This window comes from Clarias gariepinus, chromosome 8 (assembly GCF_024256425.1).
Source record: "Clarias gariepinus isolate MV-2021 ecotype Netherlands chromosome 8, CGAR_prim_01v2, whole genome shotgun sequence".
NCBI classification, from domain to species: Eukaryota; Metazoa; Chordata; class Actinopteri; order Siluriformes; family Clariidae; genus Clarias; species Clarias gariepinus.
Genome location: NC_071107.1, coordinates 30,318,151 through 30,344,591, shown reverse-complemented (window position 1 = coordinate 30,344,591; position 26,441 = coordinate 30,318,151). Strand labels below are relative to the sequence as shown.

General features: G+C 38.3%; 1 protein-coding gene across 1 annotated transcript in view; it reads left to right on the top strand.

The window, feature by feature from the left end:
• Positions 1 to 1,222: 1,222 nt before the first annotated feature.
• pcsk2 (proprotein convertase subtilisin/kexin type 2) overlaps positions 1,223 to 26,441 on the top strand; it is a 35,825-nt gene continuing 10,606 nt past the window's right edge. Inside the window, exons 1-9 of the mRNA XM_053501298.1 lie at positions 1,223 to 1,610; positions 3,252 to 3,356; positions 9,543 to 9,656; positions 10,008 to 10,116; positions 10,237 to 10,274; positions 21,792 to 21,868; positions 23,175 to 23,263; positions 23,922 to 24,097; positions 25,951 to 26,166. Coding sequence (XP_053357273.1) covers positions 1,428 to 1,610; positions 3,252 to 3,356; positions 9,543 to 9,656; positions 10,008 to 10,116; positions 10,237 to 10,274; positions 21,792 to 21,868; positions 23,175 to 23,263; positions 23,922 to 24,097; positions 25,951 to 26,166 — 1,107 coding nt within the window. The 5' untranslated portion in view covers positions 1,223 to 1,427. The remainder of the gene's footprint in view (positions 1,611 to 3,251; positions 3,357 to 9,542; positions 9,657 to 10,007; positions 10,117 to 10,236; positions 10,275 to 21,791; positions 21,869 to 23,174; positions 23,264 to 23,921; positions 24,098 to 25,950; positions 26,167 to 26,441) is intronic.

The following is a 26,441-nucleotide window of genomic DNA, read 5'->3' as shown; positions in this document are numbered from 1 at the left end:
ATAGAAAGGGACAACAGTGAAGCATCAGCCAACATGTAGTGCAAATTAGGGAAGCTGCAGTGAAAATGAAGTGCACAAGTACAAGACAATAAAAATATAGACTTGATACAATGGGGACATAAAAAAATGAAACTTTTATAATAGTAAAATATACAGTAAGCTACAGTCCATAAACACCAGTGCTGTTCTGTGGACAGAAATGCTTAGGGAATGGCCAGACTAGTATGAGCTGACATTAAGGCTATGCTAACTAACAAATGACCACTCTATAAAGTCATGGTGCATAGGAAAGCATATAGAAAGCATCTCACAACATCAGAAATTTATCCTGAGATTACAGTAAGCACTGGTACAGTGAGGACAACACTACCATTACAACAGAACATGACTACATGCTACATGCTACTACCGTGTAATGATATGAACTGGAGAGGTGTGTAATAATGTAATACTTATCACAACATCCTAGCATTAAAGAAGATTATGAGAATTACACTTAATAATGGCCATTTTTTATGACAGATATCACTGGTGGTGGCATAGTGGCTTAGTGGCTAGCACTGTCACGTTAGGTTAGCACCTCCAGGGTTCAGGTTCGATTTTCACCTCAAGGTCTGTGTGCATGGAGTTTGCATGGTTTCCCCGTAGTCTGTGGATGATCAGGTAAATGTGTGTATGTGTGCCCTGCGATGGATTGACACCGCGTCCGCAAGTCTCCTGGGACAGGCCCCCGGCAACCCTGTATACAGAAGTAAGTGGTATATCAATATAAAGTTAGTGAGTAAAATATCACTGGTGTGATTAGAAAGTGCATAATGTCAAATGGACCTGATATAATAATCAATGTGAATACTGTGTAAATAATCTGGAATTGTTCACCAAACAGGGGGAATAATAGGCAAAATAATGAATCTATCAATTAACATCAAATAGCTTGATTGATTAATTAGGAGGGGGGAAAGTACAAGGGTTTAAAACGACGTGGAAGGTTGTTTTGTGCTTAGCTCTTAATTAAGCCTCGTTCTCCAGGGAATTCTCCAGGGTGCTGAAAAGGAGCGTTTTTATAGCAAGCCAGGAGGACGTGGGCGGAGAGTAGGCAGCACGTGGCCACGCCCATTGCAGCGCAATTGGCCACAGCGTCACGTGACCGTTCCTCGCACGTTTAGGCCGCTGAATTATAGATGAAAGCGCTCGAGCTGAGAAATGTAGATCGGGTCCCCCGCGCGCGCGCATCTCGGCTCGCGCAGCGCACGACCGCCTTCCCGACTCAGCAGCCTACAGGACGAGACGACGAGATGCATCCCTGGTGCAAGCCCTGATAAAAGTCGTCAGCTCGTTTTGCAATTGATTTCAAATAAACAAACAAACAAATAAACGGACAACAAACAATAAATCACTTAAGAACACGGAGAGACAACAGAGGCGCGATGCTCGGGGTGGTGAAATACGGGACAGCAGTGTTTGTGCTGTTGTTTACTGCATTGCTCCTCTTCACCGGAGCCACCGAGGAAGGAATTCTTACAAACCATCTTTTAGTTCAACTGCACCAGGGAGTGAGTGAAGATGCCCAGCAACTTGCACTTGAGTATGGCTTTGAGAGTGCCAGACAGGTAAGACATCATCATAAACACTAAATCTAATAGAAATTGGGTATTATTTATTAGTTGTGAGATTGCTTGCTGTTAAAATAATCACAACTGAAAAGACTTGTTACAAAACAACAGCATAGCTCTTTGTTAGTATTTGTCAAATATATTGCAGTAAAGAAGACTTTATCTAAAACGTGCAGACAATGTAAGAGTAATTTGTTCAGGTAAAAGCATAAAGTTTAAGCCAGCACTTGTTTTTCCTCCTTCTCAGGTAAAATGAGGCTTTCTGTTATGGCCAGTTAAAGTTTTACAAACCACCATCTAATTAGTTCACTCACTTAAGAGTGTTACAGCACGTTTAAACATGAAAACATCTAGATTGAATACAATTGAAAAAGATTCTTTATGGCATTAAAAAAAGCTTTATGGCATTAAAAAAAATAAAAATGTTTAAACAGCCTACTAGAAGTGTGCATATGCACATATGAACATGACATGTCTGTTGATCATATGTACCCATTGTTGAAAGTTGCTGAAACTGTGTTTGACTTAAACCGTTTCAAGTCTCATGCAAGCTACAGACGTTGATAACACATATCTATTTAAACCCCACCGGTTAATGGTAAGCCACAATGACCTATGATTTCACGCTAGCGGTCAATGCTTTTGGGGATGTTAGGTTGCTAAGGACCCCGACCTCTGCCCATTTACACACACTCAGACACCCTGTTACATATTACAAGCAAATTAGTCCAAATGTCTTTGGACTGTTGGAGGAAACCCATCATGCATGGGTAGAACAGGTGAACAGACCAGGGAACCCCCAACCTTGGTACTAAGTCACAGATAACCTCTTATAGGTGTATACGATATCCACTAATACTCATAATTAGTTGCTGTGGACGTGTTTATGGCAGAAAATTAAAATGCTGTAAAATCAGTGTCATTGTAATCTTCAGCTACACTGAGGATAAAGCCATACTTCAGAATCAAGCGGTATATTACAGTACAACGTTAGAAAATGTCCAATCATGTGGGCAGATGTTCATCTAATGCTAGTCATCTGTTTCTGAAGCAGATTGACATCTCGTATCGTGCCACATTTATTAAGTTATCATAAAGCAAATTTAGCAGCGAATAGAGAATATTGTTCATGTTATGATTAGTTTGGTCAAATGTCAAAACATGAACTGATATATGTGTGTGTGTCTGTGTGTGTGTGCAGTGGACTGTTACAACATCTAATGATGTGGAACGCAGGACTTGTTTAGTCAGGCATTCCAAATTTCCCATGATTATAGCCTAGCGTTTCTATTTAGAAGATTTCACAGAGAGCGTATTACAGAAATTATGCACAGATCCAACTTTGTAATTGCGCCTTTAGCACTTAGTTTCATTTCCATGTGTATTATAATCTGTAAACTGGACATCTGAGGTTGCCATTAAGCTTAGCGCTGTCTGGTTGTCAGTTTGAAAAATACTAATATGATTTCATCTTTTTTCAGTAACACGCTGTCTCATATAGTCAAAAACCTATAATAATATGTTTTATGGATAGAAAAAGGTCATTTATCAAGGTCAGTCCTATGACCTTGGACAACCCTTAATTTAATGTTATGAACATAATTTACTCATACAGGCTGTTTTTGTCTTTTCTTCAAGCTTCCCTTTGGTGAGAGACTTTTTCATTTCTACCCCCGGGACACTCCTAAGACGAAGAGGAAACGCAGCCTTCGTCGCCGCCAGCATCTGGATAAGGACCGACGGGTGAGTCTACAAGCTCGGTGTTTAGTTCCCATAGAAACCGGCCCAGTTTCAGTCCCTGGAAAAACAATAGTTAATAGGGGAGTGTGATGATGCAGCCTAAAAATTAGATCACAATGTTTTCAAAGGTCTTAATAATAATATTTATCACAGGATACTGTAGATAATAGTATTAAAGAGGGCGGGAAATCATTAACGCTTGTTAAACGGTATTTCACTTTATTGCTTTATATATGAATAGATGCATATGAATGTCTGAGCTGTTTAGCAGTACTTATCATCTGGGCTGACCCCAAGGTTAAGGCCATCATGGAGAAGTTTAAATATTATTATTCAATTATTTGATGAAAAAATTTGCAAAACAATGTCATGTTTTTATGTTCATATGGAGTTTAATGATATTTAAAGCTTTGTTTATTATATTGTTCAGTGTTAAAGACAGGCATCAAGTTAGTACAGACTGTACCTTTGTAAAATGTGATGCAGTAAATAATTTAATAGGTAAGATGCTATAAAAATGGACAAAGTTGTCAGTAACTCGTTGTTAGCAGGAAACATAAAACCTTGCAGAATGCTCCGTGCTTGCTAATTAAGCCGTGGTACAATTTGTACTCAGCAGCAAAATCACCTTCACGTTACAAAAAATTTTAGTTGAAGAAATAAAAAAGCATGATATATGGATGGTTTTTTGACTTGTGATGACCAAGAAAAACGGATGTTTATGCCATATAAGGCAGACATCAGGAGATATACTGTTAACTATGATGAGATACAGGATCACTTCTTCTTCACATCTTATTGCATGCTGGTTTTCTGAAATAATCCTTATTTACTTTCCCTTTTTCCTCTGATACCATAGGAATCATGTAGCTGCTTCCGCCTCTACTGTATATAGTAATTTATGAGTGTAGATTTATGCAAATTGCAATGATAGGGGCACACATAGCCTTTAGGATAGACTTAGGCTCGTCATCATAAACATATGAATAAGAATAAATGTAGTGTTTATGCAGCTATTGGGTGAGAATTCCGGTAGAAGCGTTGCATTTATCAGCAAATTTACACACAAGATGGGATAGGCTTAAAAAGGGCACAATTTTCAAGCACATTTCCAGCATGTTTTTTGGCACATCTCCAGGATTTTGTGGCTGGAAGATAAATGTTTAAACATTATAATAATTATAAGCAGTTTTATGAGCTGGTTTTAGGATTATACTTGTTTAGTTTTTAATCATTGTGTGTTTTATATGTTCAAGGATTTGAGGCTGTGCAAAATATATACATTGATTCGAAGCTTTGTCATATACTGGACACTCAGTGGAACAGCTGTTCCCCTGCACCTCCATGCGATTATCCAATCAACCAATCAAGTGTCAAAAGCTCACTGAATCTGGGAAGTTGAAGATCGGAAAATAACACCTTGTCTTTTTCCAGTAATTAACTGTTAGGTTTTGGGGAGCCTGTGTCTATTGTAGCCTCAGATTCATGTTTTTTGGCTAAAAGGAGTGCAACACAATGCTGTCGTCTTCTTATGTAGCCCATTATTGTTAATGTTAATCCTATGATGCTTTTCTGCTTGGCATGTGTGTAAAGAGTGACTATTTGAATTACTGTTACTGTAGGCATTAGTAAAAGCCGATTCAGTTTTAAGTGGTAAAATGTTGGCATTCCTCTTTAATCCTCTAAACTCTTCACACAGCTCAGCATACCTGTGATTTTGTGTAACAAAATCTGAAAAAGTTTAACATCGAATCCGGAAATGAATAAAATTATGATACTTCAGAATACAAATTGAATCGGCACCTACAGTGGGTACCGTGATAACATCGTATCCGGAGATCGTGGGTGATTCCCGTCCCTATAGAAGCCATGTTGTTAATTCAAAACATTCTGGCTGTTCTTCTCTGATGTCTTGCTCCTATTATGCTGTCACATGATTGGTCGATTGTATAACTGCATAAATGAGAACAGGCACAAAAAATAAAAATGTTGGTGGTGGGTGTAAAGAAATGACGTAGAGAAAAGCATTATTTATCATTATATTTAAGCTGATATGAACACTAGACGTGATGATGCAGGAGCACACAGGCTTAGTACCTTCTATGCAATGCTGTTGAAATAAACACTTATTTACTAAATGTACTGCAGCATTTTAAAGTGACCTTGGTATCTTTTACCATTAGTATTTAAATTGAAACTAGCAATGCTTTTATGAGCCACATTTGCAATCTAAAGTGATCATTAGGTTTATTCGCTTCTCGACAGTTACTGTGTCAGGCATCAATAAACGTTAAGCAAAGGACTATTCAGACTTGTGCTGGTTAGACTTTCAAGAATCAATCCGAGGACATAGACGAGCTTTTTTAAGTCCTAAACTGTATTCAAGTGTTCGTTATAGAGTGCCTCATATTGATCCCGTGCTCCTGTTTTCCTTCTTCAGCTCAGTTCATGCTCACTGCCCGAGCTGTTGGCTGTTTACCCTTAGACAATCCCTGTGTTTACTATGCTCTCGATCCTCTTTATCTGTTCCCTTTCTGTCCTTTAGGCTGCTGAGTAACTGCCTGATTAGATGCTACTGTATGCATGGCATTTTACCTGCTGAACCACACCTCAGATTATGCCAAAATATGCAGTTTGGAGTCCAGTGTTTTGATTTTACGCTTTGGTTGTTTGATTCTTTACTTTCGTACATGTCAGAAAGGCTTGATTTCAATCACTGGTTGAGAAGGACTAGGGTACCATTTTAAAGAGCAGCAGTGACTGCCAGAGATCAGACAGACTATTGTCAATAATGTTCTATAGCTCACACTGCAGGAGCAGAAGTGCTGGGGCTGATAAGAGAGGAAAAGCCATAAATCATTGAGGATGATTACATGGATTCTCTGTGTTGTGATGATACATAGCTTATTTAACTGCCTTTTTTTGTCTAGGATTTACTCTTTTAAAAATTTCTTACAATCTAAAAGCCATTGTTTTACTTTTAGACTCTCACATTTGATACAATATTTTATGTTTGCTTGTTTTTTAAGATTTGGTTTCAAGCTTCTAATATTCTCATAAATAGTGGTAAATGATTGTGATGTCCACATTTGGGACAATCCGGGACAAAGTTTTTTTTTTTTTTTTTTTTTTTTACAATGTGTGATGATTTATACTGACTGTTATAAAATTTTATTTGAAGCATTTATGATGATTAACATCAATTCACACTGACCACATCCATAGTCCCATATGTCCCTGCCAGGTGTTTAGAATTCCGATTGGAAATTGGGACAGACACCGCACATGTATCTCATGTTACAGATTTCTTAGTGTTGCAGTGTTATCTTTCTGTTGATTTTTTTCCTTTGGGAATATTGCTGTGAGATGCATCTTAGCTCCCAAATTCCTGTTTTATAATATGTACAGCATCCAAACTGCATCACGTCTGCTTTCACAAAAAAGATCATTTTGCTGGATTTTTACCCCTTTTACTGCTTTTTTCTAATATTCCATTAAATCGTTTTTCATTGTATGTATGTACTTTTACTATAGCATCAATACTATGTTTCCTAGAGGTCCAGTGATAAGCATGCAGTGCTGTCTTTGCAGAGGCTGGAGTTTGAATCCTGCTCAGGCCATCATTTTGTTATTAGTATTTTTCAGCAGTTGTTTTTGCAACATTGTGCTAGAAGCATTTGATCAAGTTTATTCCATGGTCATATAGTCAAAATTGGTCGAATGTCAAAGTAATTTTAAATTTTAATTCAACTTAATACCAACATTGTCCCAACATCTGTATCCTTGCCATATTAGCGTTACTACAACTTTATGACAACCAAACATTTTTGCTGGGCAGGGGTGTCTCAGTGGTTAAGGTGTTGCACCACTCATCGGAAGGTCCCAGGTTCAAACACCAGCACCACCAAGTTGAATAAGTGCTAGCTGAAAACCCAAAAACAGTTTATAAAATGTAAATTTATACATTAAGACTCATGTATGGCTCCAGATGATGAATGAAATGGTTGCCAATGCACCTTATGTTTTTAGTTTGCATGTAAGGCAGACTTTGTTTGTGTACATGGTGCATTCACATTGCAATTGAACCGCACCTGAGTTTTTTTTATATCGGACAGAAATTCTACTTTTCAAGCAGTCTTTGTTTTGCTTGATGTGTACCTGCAGCGTTAGAACGCCAGCGTTCACACTTGTTCAAGTGAACCAGATTAGCAGCACTATAGTTAATTTTAATTATTGTCACACTTGCTCCAAATTTTCCTTTTAAGCTGAGATAATATGGTACCCGAAATGTAAAATGTGAGATATCAGGTCTTTGAAATGAGTGGTATCATGAGATGCATCTGATTTTATTGTCAAAATCAGGAACAGCATACTATTGTTCACATACATAATTATCTTTTTAACTGAAAACATACATAATTCACTATTATAAATGTCTTGATGTTTCAAAGCTTCAGAAACTGCTATAACCAGGCATTTTATTATGCAATTTTAAACCAGCTTCATTTCAAAACCGCAAAAAGAGAATTGTGTTGTGATAAAACAGGTACCTGTGAGTCAAAAAGACCACTAGCTGATTTCATATGTGTCAAATGTTTGCACCTTTAATCTTAACAAGTCTGGGTCTGAAAATCCATGACTGTTAAACTCACCACTTGTTCCAACGCGTTCATGCTCCTGAATTTGTAAGCATTAGAATAGGCACATGCATCCCTGTCTTAAATTACAATGAACCATTTTACAGCAGGTCCCAGGGACTGCATAATGACATTCCGCTACATGAGATGCATTTTTAATGTCTATACTGTTTGCTGCGTTGGAAAAGAGGGTGCTTCTGGGAATTCTCAACTTCTAATTGAGCAGAAATAGGCTGATTACCAGTGACCTCTCTTTCTCTTCTTAAAGTTGTATCTCTTTAAGCCTTGATAAGAGTAGAATTAACACAGTATTTAGCGAGTTACCTGCTCCCATGAAATCACGTGAGCTGACAGTGATATTTAATAATCTGTGTAATCAGGTTGCTGATTTACAGAGAAGGAGCTAATAAATTTTATAGGGATTTACATTCTGAAATAACCAACGTGATGGTACTTAAGCCCCCTGAACTATTAATTTACCATAATAAAGTTCAACATCATGTCCTTTAGGATGCTTCTTGACAGCTTAATTAATAGTCTACCCATAAACCGTGACAAACAGGGGTCTGTCAGGGGTCAGGGGTTTATATTCACCATAAGCAGAGGTCATCGATGAGTAATGCTAGGCTTAGCCTACATGTATGACACATTTTTCTTAAAAATAAAACCATGTCTAAATTGATAACCTTTTCCTATTTATTTATTTTTTAAGATGGGATCTTCATCATATTTTATAGGATGAAAAAAGTAACTAAAGTAACCGATTTTTGCACCCGTTGTGAGCAGAGCATACTGTATATGAAACTTCCGATGGTTTACAGTAACAAGAAGCCACATCGAGTTTCACTCCATCAGCTGAGAAGAGAAATCTAAGACTACATTGTGCACAGGTTCACCTTATACTGTGCTCACTGTAGACGATATTTAATCATATGCAGATAACAGGACACCATTTTAGCATATTGAACATAATTACAGCACCACGTTTATATTTTAGTTCACTTTCATTAACCTCATCCTGTTTAATTGAAAAAAATAGACTATCCGAGGATCTAGACTTCGCTTTAGTTACAGACTTGCTTGTTTAATCTCTAGGCAAATATTAATAAAGAATATTAAATGTAATGGCATATTTTTAACCTGAATTACTCATAGCAATTGTGAAGATTTGTTCATTTTGTTGGCCTAAATAATATACAGTATATCTAGCATAGTAATAATTGTGATGGTTATCAAAGGGCTTTCAAAGCTCTTCCTAAAATTAGCCTTTGCCTGCCTTTAATCTTCACGATGTCTGTTTGATGAAAGCGAGAGAACATGCAAATCTGAGTGCATAATACAGCCATTCTTTGTTCCGAAGCCCTTGTCACACCACATACTGCCTGCTAAATGTGCATCTGTTGGGATAAAGAGTACGGCCCTGGAGATTTTATTGAGTGATAATTGTTTTATTTCCCATGCAAAAGGAATTCCCATGAATTCTAATATTTCATATAGGTATTTGTAACATTGTTAAAATGTCAGGTTTAACGATTTTTATTCTATGTCTCAGGTAAAAAAGGTGATTATGCAGGAGGGATTCGAACGTCAGAAGAGAGGCTATCGAAACATCGATGACTTTGACAGTGGTTTAAATGATCCACTTTTTACCAAACAGTGGTACCTAGTAAGTAATTACCACCTTAATCGTCTTCATGCCTTAATGCCTGACCTTCAGTTCCATAGCTGTTCATGGCAAATTCATCAGATAAAAAATGTAAAATATTTGTCTAATTTGCAATCAGTGTCAAGTGTAATCTCAGAGCAAGCGTCTTCAACGCCTTCTTCATTCCCTTTATGAAAACAGAACGTCACCTTTATTGAGCTTGTCATTTTTAAATGTTTCCCAGCACCGGTCCATTATCAGTGACCTTTATTTTGCTCTGTATTATTGTTGAGGTTGTGACTAATTTTATAATGTCCACACACCTGGAGTGTTCAGCTCATGAGAAAGGGTCCATATTGTGTTGTTGATTAGATAAATACAGGGCAGGCAGACGGCACTCCTGGGCTGGACCTCAACGTGGCAGAGGCCTGGAAGATGGGCTACACCGGAAAAGGAGTGACCATCGCCATCATGGATGATGGTACATACGCTTTAACTGTGTCTGCCATTTTAATTTGTTAACTACTGTTTTTATGACGTTTTTTATATAATTGGTATGAATTTATACCAAAGTAAAAAGCATGTTTTACTATTTTGACAGGAATCGACTATTTACACCCAGACCTTGCTTCCAATTATGTAAGTATATGTAATCATGTTTTGTATACTTAAGGGATGTAACTGAAAAAAACTATTATTTTTAAACTTATCATCATACTTCCTTAGGATTTATATTAGTGAAATACACTGCAAAGGCAAGGCAAAGATGTTACTTTGTTCCGAAAGGGTCAAATTATTGGCATGCATCAAGCAAAGAAAACAACTAAGATGTTTGAGATTACAAAAAAAATCAACAGTAGAAGTCAAGGCAATGTTTATTAGTGAAAATAGAGCATTTCTTATGCAAAGTGTGAAAAAAACATAAAGGATTGGGACTAAACAGCTGTGTAGGTTTACGAAAAACACTTATCAGTGAATAAAGACTTCAATTTATTAGGGAGCATGAAGAATGGACTGTGGAGGATTGGAAAAATGCCATGTTGTCTGAGGAGTCCAGATTTATGTTGTTCAGGTCCAGATTTAACCGTATTACAATCTTATTAGCAGTAAGCCTTTCTATGCTTTTCCAGCTAATACTTAGCTTGAATTAAGAGTGTCTATTATTCATTAATATTTATAAGCAGTCCACTAATAGTCATACATTTTCATGAATTGAAGATGTGTCCAGTACAAAAGAGAGCAAAATATTTTGCTTCTATAGCAGAAAGACATTTCAGAGCAGTGAATTTATAGAATGGTTTATTACCAATAGCCTGGACTCGGGGAGGTAGAACAACCAGTAGCATTCTGAGTCAACTGAAATGCGTACGTCATGGCGTCTTTTTGAAATCAGTGGTTTGTATGCTGTCTTTGTTTCCAACCTGTGAAAGAAATATGCTGATTATATATTTAAGCAATAATAAATCTTACAATGCTTATCTGTGTTGTCCTGGGAGAAACATGGTAATTATAAAGATAATGAGCGGAAAGATTTCAGAAAATGTTCATCTTCAATCAATAATTGATGTAATTTATCTAGTGAACATTTGTGGATCTGCGCGGCTTCTGCTCTACAATCAAAGACTAAAATATAGCCCAACACTAGCTTGTGCGTGCATTTCTACCTGGAACTAATGAACGGCTTTTCCTTTCCATGGGTGAGGTGGGATCAGCGTGTGCCTTAGCCATTATTAAATGCTGCAATTTTTCCGTCACAAATCTCAGTAGAGATTTCAGAGCCGAGTGTCACAGTGTCATAGATAAACACACACTCACACATCTATACAGTATGTGTATATATCGTGGATCTCTTGGTCTACTTTAGTACATGAAACCGCAATCCTGGGAAAGACTGTTGACTTGACATTTGCTCAGAAAATAATCATTGACACCCTGTAACAAGCAGGGTTAGCCATTGATGAAAATGCTAAAGGTCGTTAATGAAAGGACTAGCTCTTCGCAGAGTTTTGCATCAAGGCATTTTCAAGGAAAAAGTGATAGGGAAAAGTGTGGTAGGAAAAGGTGCACAAGCAACAGGGGTGATGGCAACCTTAAGAAGTTTGTCAAAAAAGTGGGATAGCTTCACAAGGAGTGGAGTGAGGCTGGAGTCAGTGCACCAAGAGCCACCATGTACAGTACAGACGTCTTCAGGAAACGGGCTACAACTGTGGCATCCCCAGTATCAAGCCCTTCTGAATCAGAGACAACAACAGTACCTGGGCTAAAAAGAAAAAAAAAATGGAACTTTGTTAAAGTAATCTTTTCAGATAAAAGAGAATTTTTTATTGAATTTAAAAATCAAAGTCTAGAGGAAGAGTGGAGAGGCATAGAATCCAAGTTGCCAAGTGTGAAGTTTCAACAGATGTAATCTGTTGGTGTTGGTCCACTGTGTTTAATCAACACTTAGTGCCTGCTTACAGTGCCAAAACTATCACTAACTGGTTTGCTGACTAGAATATTACTGTGCTTGATTGGCCAGCAAACTTGTATGACCAGAACTCTACAGGGGATTATAGAAAGGATGATGAGAAAGGCTGCTGTCAAAGCACGCTGGTCGTCAGTTACACCTCCATGCCATGCCGCATTGTTTAATTAATTTTTGCTAAGGGAGATTCTTGTGAGTGTGTTAATATACCTTTCAGATGTTGGACACGTTAGTAATGTAAATCCTGTTTTCGATTGATCTTAAGAAATATTATAATATTTTGAGGTACTAGATCTTTGATCTTCATGAGCCAAATCAAAATAAAAAAAGGCTTGAAATATTTCACTTTAGGGCTTCTGAATTTACAGTATGAGTTTGACATTTTGAATAAAGTTTTTCAAAAACACTTCCATGATTTTTTAATTAATTGAGATGTATTGTATATAAAAATCTTTTCTACATCTACCTTTAGTGAACTCGCACACTCGTAGGAAGCAGGCAGTTTAACAGGTACATGTGCTCAGTTCAGTTTATGTGAAAGTCCTTATTCGGGGTTGCGAGTGTAGTGTAGTGTGCGCTACGAGTCTTACCGTGCCTTTGAACACAGAGGAGTCTCAACCCAAAAATAACCTTTGCTTATCTGTGGTGCTGGGTGATGCCAGCGCACGCTCCGCTGGGCCGATGTCTCCTGCCGAGCCAGGCTGAAACAGACATTTACTGCCTCCTCCCCCTCCTCTCCTCCTTCTCTCCTTTGCTCTCCCTTCCATTCCCTTCCCTTCCTTCTTTGCTGCTACTGTTTTATTTAGCATCAATTCCACCCAGAGCTCCAGCTCCTCGTTCCCTCTGAATTATCAGAACACATGCAGGCATCTTTGCTGCAGCACACACCAGCTTTACAGGGCCTGAGGCCATTGCTTTCCTTGTCTCTATTTTTAGTCAAGGAAGATCATTTGTAGCCTAGTTTGAAAATAATTCTTAATAAATTTGCTTGACTGAAGCTGTATGTGGGATTTTCAACTGCACTTGACTGCATTCGTAGGTGGCAGCCAAATGGAGGTTTGCCAGAGCTCCTCTCTCTCTCTCTCTCTCTCTCTCTTTCTCTCTCATTTTCTATTTCTTTTTTCTGCCAGACATAACAGATAACAAGCACAAGCTGCCAGTTCCTCCTTGCAGCTTTATGTATGTTTTTTTCCCATGAAGTTGCCATAGCAATAACTTGATATATTTAACATGCAAGGAATATCCCACACTCTTTAAAAAAATTTTTTTTATCTAGTATGCAAATAATGTTTACGCAGCATAGTGCACTTTTCCCCCTTGTCTGTTTGGGTTTCTCCAGGTGATCTGGCCTTCTCCCACCCCTACTGTACATGCATGCCAATAGGTAGACTGACTACACTAAAGAGCAAAATTTCATTAACCAATCAGAAAGATTAAACAGTGAGAGAGCAGTGCTGTGTCCGAGATGTTTGGTAAATCGATTAAGGGAATTATATCGATTGACTTTGTGCAGGTCTGTTTGTTTTTCTGTTTTTTTCTTTTTTGAATGCTTCTGTACAGTTGCACTGTTTACTCAATTCTTGTCAACTCTTAACTTCCTATTGAATTACTCCAAATATTTAGTAGAGAGTAGCCTATAGCATAAATCAAGTGTGATAACCTGTCGACTTAATTATGTCATCACTAATGTTATCCTGTCCTACCGAAATCTGTTGTCATGAATCACATCTTTCAAAATGGGCAGGCGAACGGAATATACGAGCTAAAAAGAGGCAAGGATAAGAACACATCTTGACAACATGCACTCAGGCACAGCATGTAGTTGACACTGTATAGACCTCCCACCTCTTTCTGAGCTCTGGCAAAGAAATCCTGATCATCTCTGGAGCATGTTTCTTTGCTTCTTTAGATAAAGACAGTTACACTCTACTGGCCTGTGATTGTTCTAAAAACAGCAATGACCAGAATATTCCCTGATCTAAGGGTAAGTGGTGCAAATAGTAACCCATTATTTCCGATCTCAAATAATCAACTTGAGCTATTTATATAGTACATGTGGTCCGGTATTTTTGTTGCTGGAAGTCTATTTAAAGGAATTTAAAGGAGGTTTTTGCACGACATTTTATTCACTCACCTTTAGCTTTGATTACTGCACACAATGTGGTGGCCAGCTCATGTGTGAAAATTCTCTCAGTGCTTTGCCCACAAAACCAGACTCCAAATGGGGCATGGTCATCTGGTCATGCACCTGGCCCATACTCATGCCCTAGGGGAACTTAAAAAAAAAATCCCATCACGTATACACTTCCTGACCAAACATTTCACGCACTCTAAGATTTTATTCTGCCACCTGTACAGTAGCTTTGGTTATAACACACAATGTGGTGACCAGTTCCCATGTGAAAATTGTTCCTCATGCTCCAAGAAGCACTCTTTTACAATCGGAGTCCTGGAACGTACAGTACCTGTGCCATCAGGAAACAAAAACTCCATAGATTTGATAATTTGGTCATTTAGTAAATTCAGGTTGTCAGCTGACTTCATTTTATTGCCACATAGTGCTGTCAAGCGCAGACCTGCCTAACTGACACTGCCTTTAGGGGCTTGTACAGTGGGCACTATGCATGATGGGTGCATCACTTTATGTGCTTCTCTTCTTACCCTGATGCACTCATCACTCTAGTTTAGGCTCAGTCTCAACTTATCACATGGTAGATGACATTTTTTCATTGCTCCAAAGTCCATTCTTCATGCTCCCTAACAAATTCAAATATTTTATCTGCTACATCTCACTAAGAAGTGGCTTTCTTATGACCATACAACTTTTTAGTTCCAATCCTGGAAGTTCTTGTCACATTGTGTGCATATGGAGATGCTTTTCACTATTAATGCTTTTTCACTATTAAATTACAGTTATGTTTATGTTCTTAACTATGCAACTCCACCAAGTGTTTATGTGATCTCCATTTATCATTTTTTCTACAGTTCAACACTATCCTTCCAGGTGTTGATAATGTGTAATTCGTAAGATAATTGTAATAATTTCAAGTATCCTTAGTTGTTTTCTTTACTTGATGCAGCCCAATAACTGACCCCAATAAAATGGCGACTTTTTGGGCCAGCCAGAGTATATGAGAACCATTTTGTGAGTATGTCAAGCAAAGAATAAAATTTATTGGTGATAATATATTACACCAACCTAGCCATGATAAATTGTTATTATAGATTTTTTATTATTCCTAATTGACTGCAGCTTTTATTAAAAAACAAAAAAACAGAAAGTAAAACCTCTTGATGACCATGTATGACTGCTATAGACAACCATAGGCAATAATTAGCCTAAAATAGACTTTTTTTTTAAGCAGTACATTATTAGTACAGTAAGCTTAAAGAATGTGGATCATTTGCCATAGAAGTCTCGAGCTGTTACTCTAGAAATGATAATGTATTCAGGCAAATGCATACATCAGGCAAGCCACAACCATTGTCAGAGTCTTGCTGTTAAAGAAAATTAATCCACAACCCTGTGATCCAAGACTTCAGCCACGCTGTGGGATTAATAACTTTAACTCTGTATTATAGGAGAAGTCGGAAATCACAGCAGGCCAGATTTTAAAAACTATTTTATGAACACAAGGACAGATGGTCTGTAGAGATTTTTAATGAGCTATGCATAATTGCAACTGACTTTTTCAAATCATACTTGAAACTTGTGCTGCTTCAACTTGGGTGGTTATTAAATTTGTAATTGAATCACATACTGCTGTTTGTCTAGAGGATCATGAATCATAACAGAAATGGAACAAAAGGAGCAAAGGCAACCCTACTAAAGATTGCTGTAAAAATCACTGTGCTCTAGTACATCTGTGACATCGGAAAATTGTGTGAAATGATTCTGCTCAGCTTGTCTCTGTGGTATTGATGTCAGAAATTTCTGCCCACCTTAAACCACTACAGTGATCCAACGCAGCCCGGTGGCGTCAATAACCCTCAGCCATCAGCCATATACACCGAGATACCTGCTCCAAGCATGTCATTACCCTGCACAGAGCACAGAGATGAGAAGCTGCCCTTTGTCTTTCACTGACTCATCCTGGCAAATGCCAGCCAGAATACTTATCCCTGGAGCCATCAGTGGTTTCTATGTATGATATTTTCAACTACAGTCTAATGAATTCCAGTCCCTCAATGCTGGCTGTCTGGGAAATACAGGTTTTACATTCTGTGAATATGTGTGTGTGTAACTGTGTGTGTGTGTGTGTGTGTGTGTGCAAAACACAGAAAATAGCGTTGCGAGTAGCACCAGCAGACCCACTGTACAGTATGTATTAGTGTATGAACAACACAGCAGCCTGTGGGGAGCAAAGCCTAACCGCCTAACCTGTCCTCAGGAAACCTTACATAGCTAGCTCAAATTGATGAAAAATGTTGGTTATGTTGAAAAGGACACTGTATCAGTACACTCCTTGCATCACAGCTTACTGTGTATGGAGATTAGCTTAGATTTGTTTAAATGCTCCAAATTAGACACACACCTCATGGTTTGTGGCCATAAAACATAAAAAACTGTCTATTCAGTTAAAAATTCTTTTTGCAATATGCCTAATAATTATTGTTAACAGATATACAATTAGAGTTTCAGGGCTACGTCAGTGCTTTACATGAGAGATTTTTTTGGCAAAAGCAAAGAATCTGTAGTGTCCGTAACCATGTCAAATTCATGTTGCAATATCTTAACAATTTTGCGTTTTAGAATAATACACCTTTTTTGGTTTATGTTTCATATTTTTCAGGATTCTTATGTTTCATGAGAAACCCATATTTGCCAAGATTGCCAATGACAATTAAGATCATTGAAACATTTGAATTCAAACAAGTTATGGACATTACATAAAAGGGCAAGAAATTGTATTTAGCAAATCTGTTTATTTTTATCTGATAAAAATATAAATGTGTATGCATAGTTGTAAAAAAAAATGAAGCATGGGTCGGAGATGAGAAGCATCAAGTATTATGAAAAATGTTATATGACTTGAAAATTCTCTTCTTTTTTTACATAGGTGAGACACTTTAAAGCACCAATACAATGTTTTGGCTGAATACACGACTGAATACTGATACTGAATACTTATATCCTCTGAATACAAGACTTTTCCAGCCAGCTTGATCCGAGCTCTTTACACATTTGCAAGAACATACAATATTCTTCAATATGTGTAAACAGCTAAGATCAGATTGGATAGGAAAGTTGTATATTCAGACAGTCACACAAACTCTTTTATGTTTTTCTATTCCACATTTAAAACTTTCCAAAAAATCTGCACCCACTCCTCCTTGTCAGAGGTGTTGACTCCATTTCACCACTCCTGACTTCTCAGCCTTAATCACATTTTTCACTGAATGGAGGTTGACAGAAGTAATGTGGTCCTGGCCCAGAGCAGCTGTAAGACGTCTTTTAGTCTCCTCCGCTGCCTCATCATTATAACTTGCATGACACTTTGATGTCCACTTAGCATATTTCAAAATGATCCCTACCGTAGTAGAGGACACTGTGATCATGCTGATTAAAAGGTTGCTATTTACAGTCTAGCCTCTTTTGACTGGTGAATGATGTAAGACAGAAATTGGATACAGATCACGTCTTAGGCCCCCGTCACATCATAAAGTTTCCACGACGTTCTAACAATATCGGAGAATGGGGTCAACTTGACAAAATTTACATTTATCAAGTTCTACTTGAACTACTTGAGGTTCTCAATCATGCGCTCACTCGTTCTGATCCGATCAGATCGCACCATGGCCTTAGCTGGTGTTTATCACATGCTTGTTACTTTACATTACAAAGTGAGGGTGTGAAGAGTTGGATCTAGTATTTATGCTCAAATCTCTGAACAGTACAAAAAAAAATCAAGAAAAAATAGGAAAGAACGTGTTATTAGAAAGTGTGTCCAAACTTTTGACTGCCAAATTATCCAAAAGTAAAAAAAAGCCCTGTTTTCGAAGGTTTTTGTTTTTCTCTTGGCAGTCTATCCCGAACTCTTTTTAGAAAACTTAATCGTTTGGGTGTTACCCATTGAGTTTCCAGATGTGCCATAACATGCCTCTAAGGAAAGAGTGACTTTAAACTAGCGTTAGCAAATCATAAACAAGTAATAAATGCATCTGTTTCTGCTTAACACATCTGTCAGGTGTGACTGTTTCTGAGCTAAATGTCATTCAGTTCTTTTAGTGAGATGACTAAGCTCTATCATAAATTATAGGTTCTGTAAGGTAAAAAAAAAAAAAATTATAAACATTTGGTTTGATTCATTTCACTTGACATCCAGCAAATTTAAACGAAATGAATATTTACAGACATCCAAATTAAAATGAAAGTAAAAACCAATGTATAAGAAAATGTTGCCAGATTATTTTCCCCCAAAGGGCTTGCCCCAGTTCTTGTCCTGTTTTGGTGGATTATTATTTATTAATTCCTTCTTGCCTTATTCAAGACAGCTTCCTATATGTGACAGAAAAAGGACAACACATTTACTTGGGGACACATACAGTATAGCTCTCAAATCCTTTCACTTTGCTGCTTAGGGCAGCTAAAGACATTAAGGAGAGAGTTAACCACCTTCTTCAGTTCCCTCAGATCGATAGCCAATGATTGGTGCTTGTATTGGTGAGAGACAGGGCCAGCTTTATCTCCCAAATAACAGCTCCAGTTTTAAACATCAGGTTTAAATGTGCAATAAAGTGAATTGCCATTGTCATTTTTAAGGCCATAAAAAGAGCTTTATGGCTGCTGGGTATTCTCAGAGGAGAATGGAGACAGCTTCTGTAAACCATAATTTCACTAGGAATATGGAAGGAGTGGGATTGGCTAGCAAGTACTATCTCTTCGACTTTAATTAAAGCAAGCATGCGTAACCAAAGAGTGTCCAATTTAAAGGAATAAACAGGAAGAGGCAGAGAAGATAGTGTAGTACAATATACAAGAGCCATTGCGTCTCTGAACAAACATCTGAGATGATCTGTTTACCCAAAATGATGTACAGTTGAGACAGGAGAGGTTGAGGATTAGGAGGCTTGCTCAAGCACCCAGCTGTAGTACCTTGGCAATGCAGTGATTTGAAGGATTTAAGGCACTTGAAGCCTGAGCATTCGTTCAATCCAAGCCAAATGTCTGAGCTTGCAGATTCTAGGAAATTATCCCTAGTCTGTTTTCCTGATTATAATTATGGATTACCACATTTTTCTCATGGCAGCATTGTCGCCTTGCATGTCCAGCTTTCGGGTTTGATTCCTACCTTGGTTTTGTGTGCATGGAGTTTGTGATTGGTGGCTTTCTGCTGGGTGCTCTCTTTTCCTCCCACAGTCCTTCCATAAAGATGCAGATCAGGCTAATTAGCATTCGTAAATTACTCATAGCGTGTGAATGAACATGTGAGTATGTGTGTGCACCCTGCAATGAATTGGCACCCTTTTTAGGATGTACTCCGTCTTGTGCCCTAAATCTCCTAGCATAGGCTCCAGCCCCCCACGACCTGGAATACAGTATAAAGCGGTATAGACAACATTTTTGTATGCATGTGATCAGAACCTGCTAGAATTGTTTGACAATGATTTATGGTTTGCCACAAATATAGTTTTAGGGCTTTGTCCCTTTTTATACTAGGGGTTGCCGAATTGGATCATCTGAGCTGCAAGATCTGGCACAGCTTGGGACTGGCACTGCATGCAGTGGGTGGGTTGTATGCCCTGTAGGGTAAAGGTTTATGCCCAAAGACCCAACAGTGGCAACTCAGCAGTGGCCATGCTTAAGTGCCTAAACTGCCTGAGACACTACTACTATTGGCACAAATAGGGTGAGAGGATAAAACTAGAAGAACAATTACTTTCTTTACATTAGTATTCCTTTAAAATGTTTGTTAGGTGATTCTGATCTGGCTTCCAGTTAGAATTCATTAAATGTCTGGATGGCGTACAAAGCATACAAAATCATACTGTAGATCGGATTGCAATAACACTTACACGGAATCTAGAAACTGGCCATCCTTTATGATCCTTATAAGCGAAGTTTTACCCAGAGGACATTTAGCTTGCATGTGGTCGTCTCCTTGACATTAGCTACTAAGGATGTCAGGGTGATTGGTTATGTACAGCATGAAGAGACTTCAAGCCATCTGTTTTCCCTTCTGTTTTGCCATGAGAAGTAGATATAGTTGGCCACTTCAGTGATCAAAGGTGTCTCTGTTTGCTAAATGCCTTAAACATTTCAGGATAATTTTATTACCGTCTTACAGCATAGCAGTCTTACGGATATCAATTCATTTGGTTTACAGATGAAAGTAGCGGATTTAAACTCAAGGTGCAGCCTCCCTGGCAATGACAATGAAGCTCAGCAAGATAAGATGACTTCTTTGTATGTTGTGTATGTCATTAAGGGATTACTTTATACAAATAAAGAATTATTTTCGACCCTTGGCTGGTGATCTAATTTACCCATGTGTCGATAAAATAAATATTTAAAAATCGTGTTAATGAGTAAAAATGTACAGCTTGCTTGTTTTTAAGGACCTGTTCAGGATGTCACAAGTCAATAACAAGCTCCCAGAATGAATTGACCTGATTTATCAAAACAGGATTGCATAAACTTCTTCACATGTATCAGGGTGGTTGATAACATTTTAAAACGTGGGTTCTGTTGATTCATAAAGCTCCCTATGGGCAAATGAAGTTTGATAAAATATACATGTGCTTGGACATCTTCGACTGTTAGGAAATCAGTGTTCCGATGTGTGAAAAGTAGCTCTGGTGCACGCATGGGTAGTCCTTGTTGATGGTATGGAGCGTACTTGCCTCTTTAGGAATAGGCATTACACATCTGATCAGGCTGAATTTTTTTTTTTTTTTTTTTAATGATGAGATGAGATAGCAACATCAGTTTTAGGCCTAAGGTCAAGTAGAACATCTGAAAACATTTTGTAAAGGTCTAATATGCCTAAATTAGCTGTGTTGACAATATGATAAAGGAATCTTAAATTAATAATAAATGATGTGATTATATCTGCTGCCTGGCCAAAAAAATGTCACCATTTCAGAAGGGTCAAACTATTGTCCTGCATCGAGGACAGAAAACAACTAAGGAGAACTTAAATGACTGTAAGTGGGTTAGAACCCTTCAACACATTATGAAAACCTGGTAGGATAGTGCTGAACCTTCTACTGTGGTTTAGAAAAAAATTCACTTAAACACGTGGTGAGGTTGCATGGTAGAAAAAGTCAACAGTAAAAACTATAGCTATGGTTGATGGTGAAAGTAAGGGCATTTCCATACCCACACAATGTGATGAGAACTCGCAGGATTACTGTAAGGCTGAATAGCTGTGTGGCCATAAGAAATCCACTTGTTAGTGAGACTAATTAGAAGGCTTTAGATTGTTAGGGGGACTTAAAAATTGAAAAAGGACTTTGGAGCAATGAAAAAGGGTCAAGTGATCTGATGAGTCCAGATTGATCCTATTCCAAAGTGATGGAGGTGAAAGTGGAAAGGGGAAAAAAAATTCCAATTCCAGTTTAGGCCACACCCACATCAGGATCCTAAACATAGATACAACTATTTGGCAGATAATAACACTGCACGAAACCATGTTGACCATTGTATCACAAGTATTTGTATTTCCATAGCCACTGTTTTCTTATTTCAGAATGCAGAGGCCAGCTATGACTTCAGCAGCAATGACCCATACCCATACCCTCGCTACACAGATGATTGGTTTAACAGGTAATCAGCAGCCCGTCACTCGGTTGGCTTTGTGACTCAAGACCGAAAGGTGGGTGGGGGTGGAAGGAGGATGAGTGTGGTGACCCAAGACTGAGTTTCTTTGCAGCGGTTGGCTGAATTGCTGCTTGCTTTTTTTCCTTATTGATTTTCCTAACACATAGTCCTATTAAGTCATCTTCTCTCTGGGCTCTCGGCTTGGCTGCATTAATATGGAGCACATGGCCCATCCTGACGCCTGGCAGCACACCGAGCTTGCTGCATCTCACTTTTAAATGTCCGTGGAGGTGTGACCACAGAAAACAAGGACGGCGCTGAAGAGCGATAATATATACTTATCATCTTATTTGTGTTTTTCCTAAAGGAGAGCATGTGTTTTTCTTATAATGCTCAGATTCACTAATGCTGTTTGCGGATCAGTTGTGAATGGAATAAGAGTGATTTCTTGGTTTGTGTTTGTTTGTGTGGTGGTAGGTGACAACCAGAAGGTGCTCAGCAGGGTCAGGGGCTGTGCACATTAGCACGACTCCCTCTTTATTACTGCCATGCTCAGAATCCCAAGGTTAATAAATCCTTGCACATTGTGACAGCCATAAAGTGCTTCAGGCCATCCTTTCTAATAAAGAAGAGCAGAAGCATGGCTTCTTTTTTGTCCTGGTTTTAGTGTGTGTATGTGTGTGAGGCATATGATTGCAGCAGTAATATCATTACTGTCACAGACTTGCCGGTTAATCAGACAGTTATTTATTAACCCAAAAGCAAGGTTTTTTTTTTCCTGGGAAGCTCTGCCTTTCTTTTTATTCTCTGCCTTTCTTCTTTCAGGCTTCATGTTTCTCCTTTGTGTTGCTTAGAAGACAACAGTGCGCAGTTTCCTCATAATGGCTGCAGATTTTTTTTTTTTTTAGAAAGATGAAGCTGTCCATAAATGCCATTTTCTAACCCACTTATCAGAAATAGATTTCCATTTATAACACGTCAGTGGTCAGAAGGGTTCCCGTTGGATTCTGATTATGTATAGATTGATATGTGAGTTGTGTGAATGTGCGGTGAGCAGAAATGTTTATGTGATTTATCAGGCAGTAATAGCTGAAACAGTAGACAGTGATCTTGAATTAGAGACCCATTATTCGAATAAAGTTAGGATTGATATCATTCGAAAAAACATGGCATTACTTTGTTTCATGTAATTCTTAAAAATAAACAAATAACTATATTTTTGGTTGCTCATACTAAGTCAATAAAATATATTAGCAATGGATTAATCATGACTTATGCTAACATGTCATACTTTCTGAATGCAAATGTTCAGCCATGGGACCAGATGTGCCGGGGAGGTGTCTGCAGTGGCTAACAACAACATCTGTGGCGTAGGAGTGGCCTACAATTCCAAAGTGGCCGGTATGTCTCATGCTATTTGTCAGTGTAATTTTGATCCATATCAAGATCAGATCTCATGAGTTCACCAGATATTTATATTTACCTGGATTTAGCTTGTAATATAACTCAGTCACTCACTCATTTACTCATCATCCATATCACCTTATACAGTACTGTGCACGGGGAGAACATGCAAACACGCAAACCTTTATGCACACAGACCCAGATGTGGGAATCGAACCCCAACCCTGGAGGTGCAAGGCAATAGTGCTAACCACTAAGCCACCTTTACACGAGTCACATACAGTCAAAAGGAAAAGAAAGAAAATGGCTCACGGGTATGACTAAATTACTGGTGGTACAGATGATGTAAAGAACACTCCGAACAGTTTTCTGTGAGAAACAGAAGTGTCTTTGCCCTCAGCTCTTGTTGAGTGTCGTCTCGCTCAACTAATTTCGAAGTTCTCATTAGGGCCAGCTTTAAAGAACATGCCTCCTGAACAGTATGTGCACATCCTTCCCAAAGCTCCCTGCTTTAGCCAAACTGCAGCACATACTGTAACGGAGGAGATACAGCTAAATTATAAGTGTATTTAAGCTCAATAGTAAATAATAGAAAACTGTTTGTCATTTGCAAACGGATCAAACAGAGATAAGATACATGACCTGGATCTTATAGGCATCCGGATGCTGGACCAGCCATTCATGACGGACATCATCGAAGCTTCCTCCATCAGTCACATGCCGCAGGTTATTGACATCTACAGTGCTAGCTGGGGTCCCACTGATGATGGCAAGACGGTGGACGGACCTCGTGAGCTAACCCTTCAGGCCATGGCAGATGGCGTGAACAAGGTACTCATGGGAAATATGGTGTTATTGCAAATATAATTAGATCATGTCCACGCTCATGGCAGTTTAAACTGTCAATAAGTTTAATTTTTTTTAATCTGCTGTCAGCTACAGACCGAAATATCATCAGTGTGCTGTTTAGATCTTTTGTGTTTATACTCCTAACAATATTGTATCTTATAGCATTTCAAGCTAGAAACTGTAACTATGATAGGCATAGTTTTTTTTAACATGGCCACTTTGATGAACATCGTAGCATGTTAGCATGTTAGCATGTTAGACAATAGACGGGTAATTTTTTTCTAATAATAATGTAACATTTTCGATGATTATAAAGTATTACAGAAATATGTATCAATAGAACTGCATTGATGATTGGAAAAAATGTTTCGCTTCCATTCTCATGGGGTAATAACTCCCAAGGTGAGAACCTACGGTATGCTATAAAGTATTATTATTTTTGCTGACATGCAAATGTAACCTTTTTTTTTTTGATAACTTTTCTTTCATGAAAACTTCAACTGGATGTTAATTTTGAACCATGGACCTCCAAAAACTTTTGTGTTTTTTATAAAACTGCACAAGGTTACAGGACTTTCACTCATTCAAACACATGCAAAAAAAAAAGTATTTTAGGTTAACAAAGAGAGTAAACCCTAATTATATTTACAAATAATATTTAACTAAATATGAGTCAACAGTTGGCCCTTGATTGGTGCATCCTTACTGTGAACCTACCCCTTCACATTTCACTAAGATGACTAGCCAGGCTTCATGGTCCGTGGTCTCAAATTAACTTGTGGAATTAATCACAGCACTTTGGAGTGACACCCTCATGTCCTCCCTCTACCAGCCAGAAAAAAACAAGCAACACTAATCAAGTCGTCAATTGAGTCACGTCTTCAGGCGTCAATCTTTCTGCAGTAGTGATGGCGTGTATAGTTTGTTTTTCGGTGCACTTTAAAAAGATAGAGGAAAATTCTCTTGGGAAGTTACATACATTGTTACACTGGAAAAGTCAAATCATTTCCCTTATACTGTAACTGTCCTAGTCTTTAAACGTTTTTGACTAAATGATGTAATGCAAAATGTTCAGCAAGCCCAATACGCATATGGCTTTTTGGGGAAAGCAGGGTAAGTAATCATATAGCATAGAAATGGTCTTCCGAAAGAACATGCATAAAAAAAATCACTCTAGCTCCTCTCTCTAAAAGTATCCCTTAGAAAGATTATGGTCCTCCCACACCTCGAAGATTCCCTCTTCTGAGCCCTTTGTGTGAATAGAGCTTGTTACAAAAGCAGCAGCGTTTAAAGTGCAATCATTTCTTTTAGCTAATTGCAGCCAAGCTGAGCTGATGGGTCTCCGTTCAGGGAGAGGGAACAGAGCGAGAGAGAATACACGATTATGGGGCGGGTGGGAGATGGAGGGGTGTGGTTAGAGGAATAAATAAATTCAGAGAGAGAGAGAAAGAAGGAAAGAAAAATGTGTTTACAAAAACAAAACCACGGGCAATTCATTAAGGATCTTGAGTCCGTCTTCAGTTTTCTGAACATTACACTATAAATCCAAGTAATTTACTTAACCAAGCATACTTAATTGCTACATAAAAAGATGATAATCAGGGGACAAGTAGCAATATGAGAGCTAATGGTATGAAACCAAATAAATGTATAGTGTTTATGATTATTGATGGATTATAAAATGTTTATAAAAAAATAAGTTGTTTTTCTAAGAGCTAAACTTCAAAATTGACCTCAGAGTCCCCTGAAATACATGAATAATAGTAGATATTACAATGTGTTATTAACTTTGGTTAAATATAGGTATGCTAATTGTGTGTGTTGTGTATGTCCAGGGCCGCGGGGGTAAAGGCAGTATCTATGTGTGGGCCTCGGGGGATGGTGGTGGCTATGACGACTGCAACTGTGATGGCTATGCCTCCAGCATGTGGACTATATCTATCAACTCAGCTATTAACGATGGACGCACAGCTCTGTACGATGAGAGCTGCTCCTCCACACTCGCCTCAACGTTCAGCAACGGCCGCAAGAGGAACCCTGAGGCAGGAGTGGTGAGTTGGTAGATGTTGCATGAGTGTGTGGAATTGTAGATGCACATGTGTATGTTTCAGATGTGTGTCTTTAAGTATATTTTATGCACTCAATGTTATTAGTTATACCTTACCTTTTTGAGTTGTTTCTTGAGGTAGGTGGGAATCCTATTTGACTTGGTGGAAATGAGGGCACCTACAGGAAGCCAGTGGAGAGCACATAGCAATGGGATGGTGTGGGAGAACTTGCGTTCTGGATCGGTTTTAATGGTCACATGGTGCAATAAGGATGTACA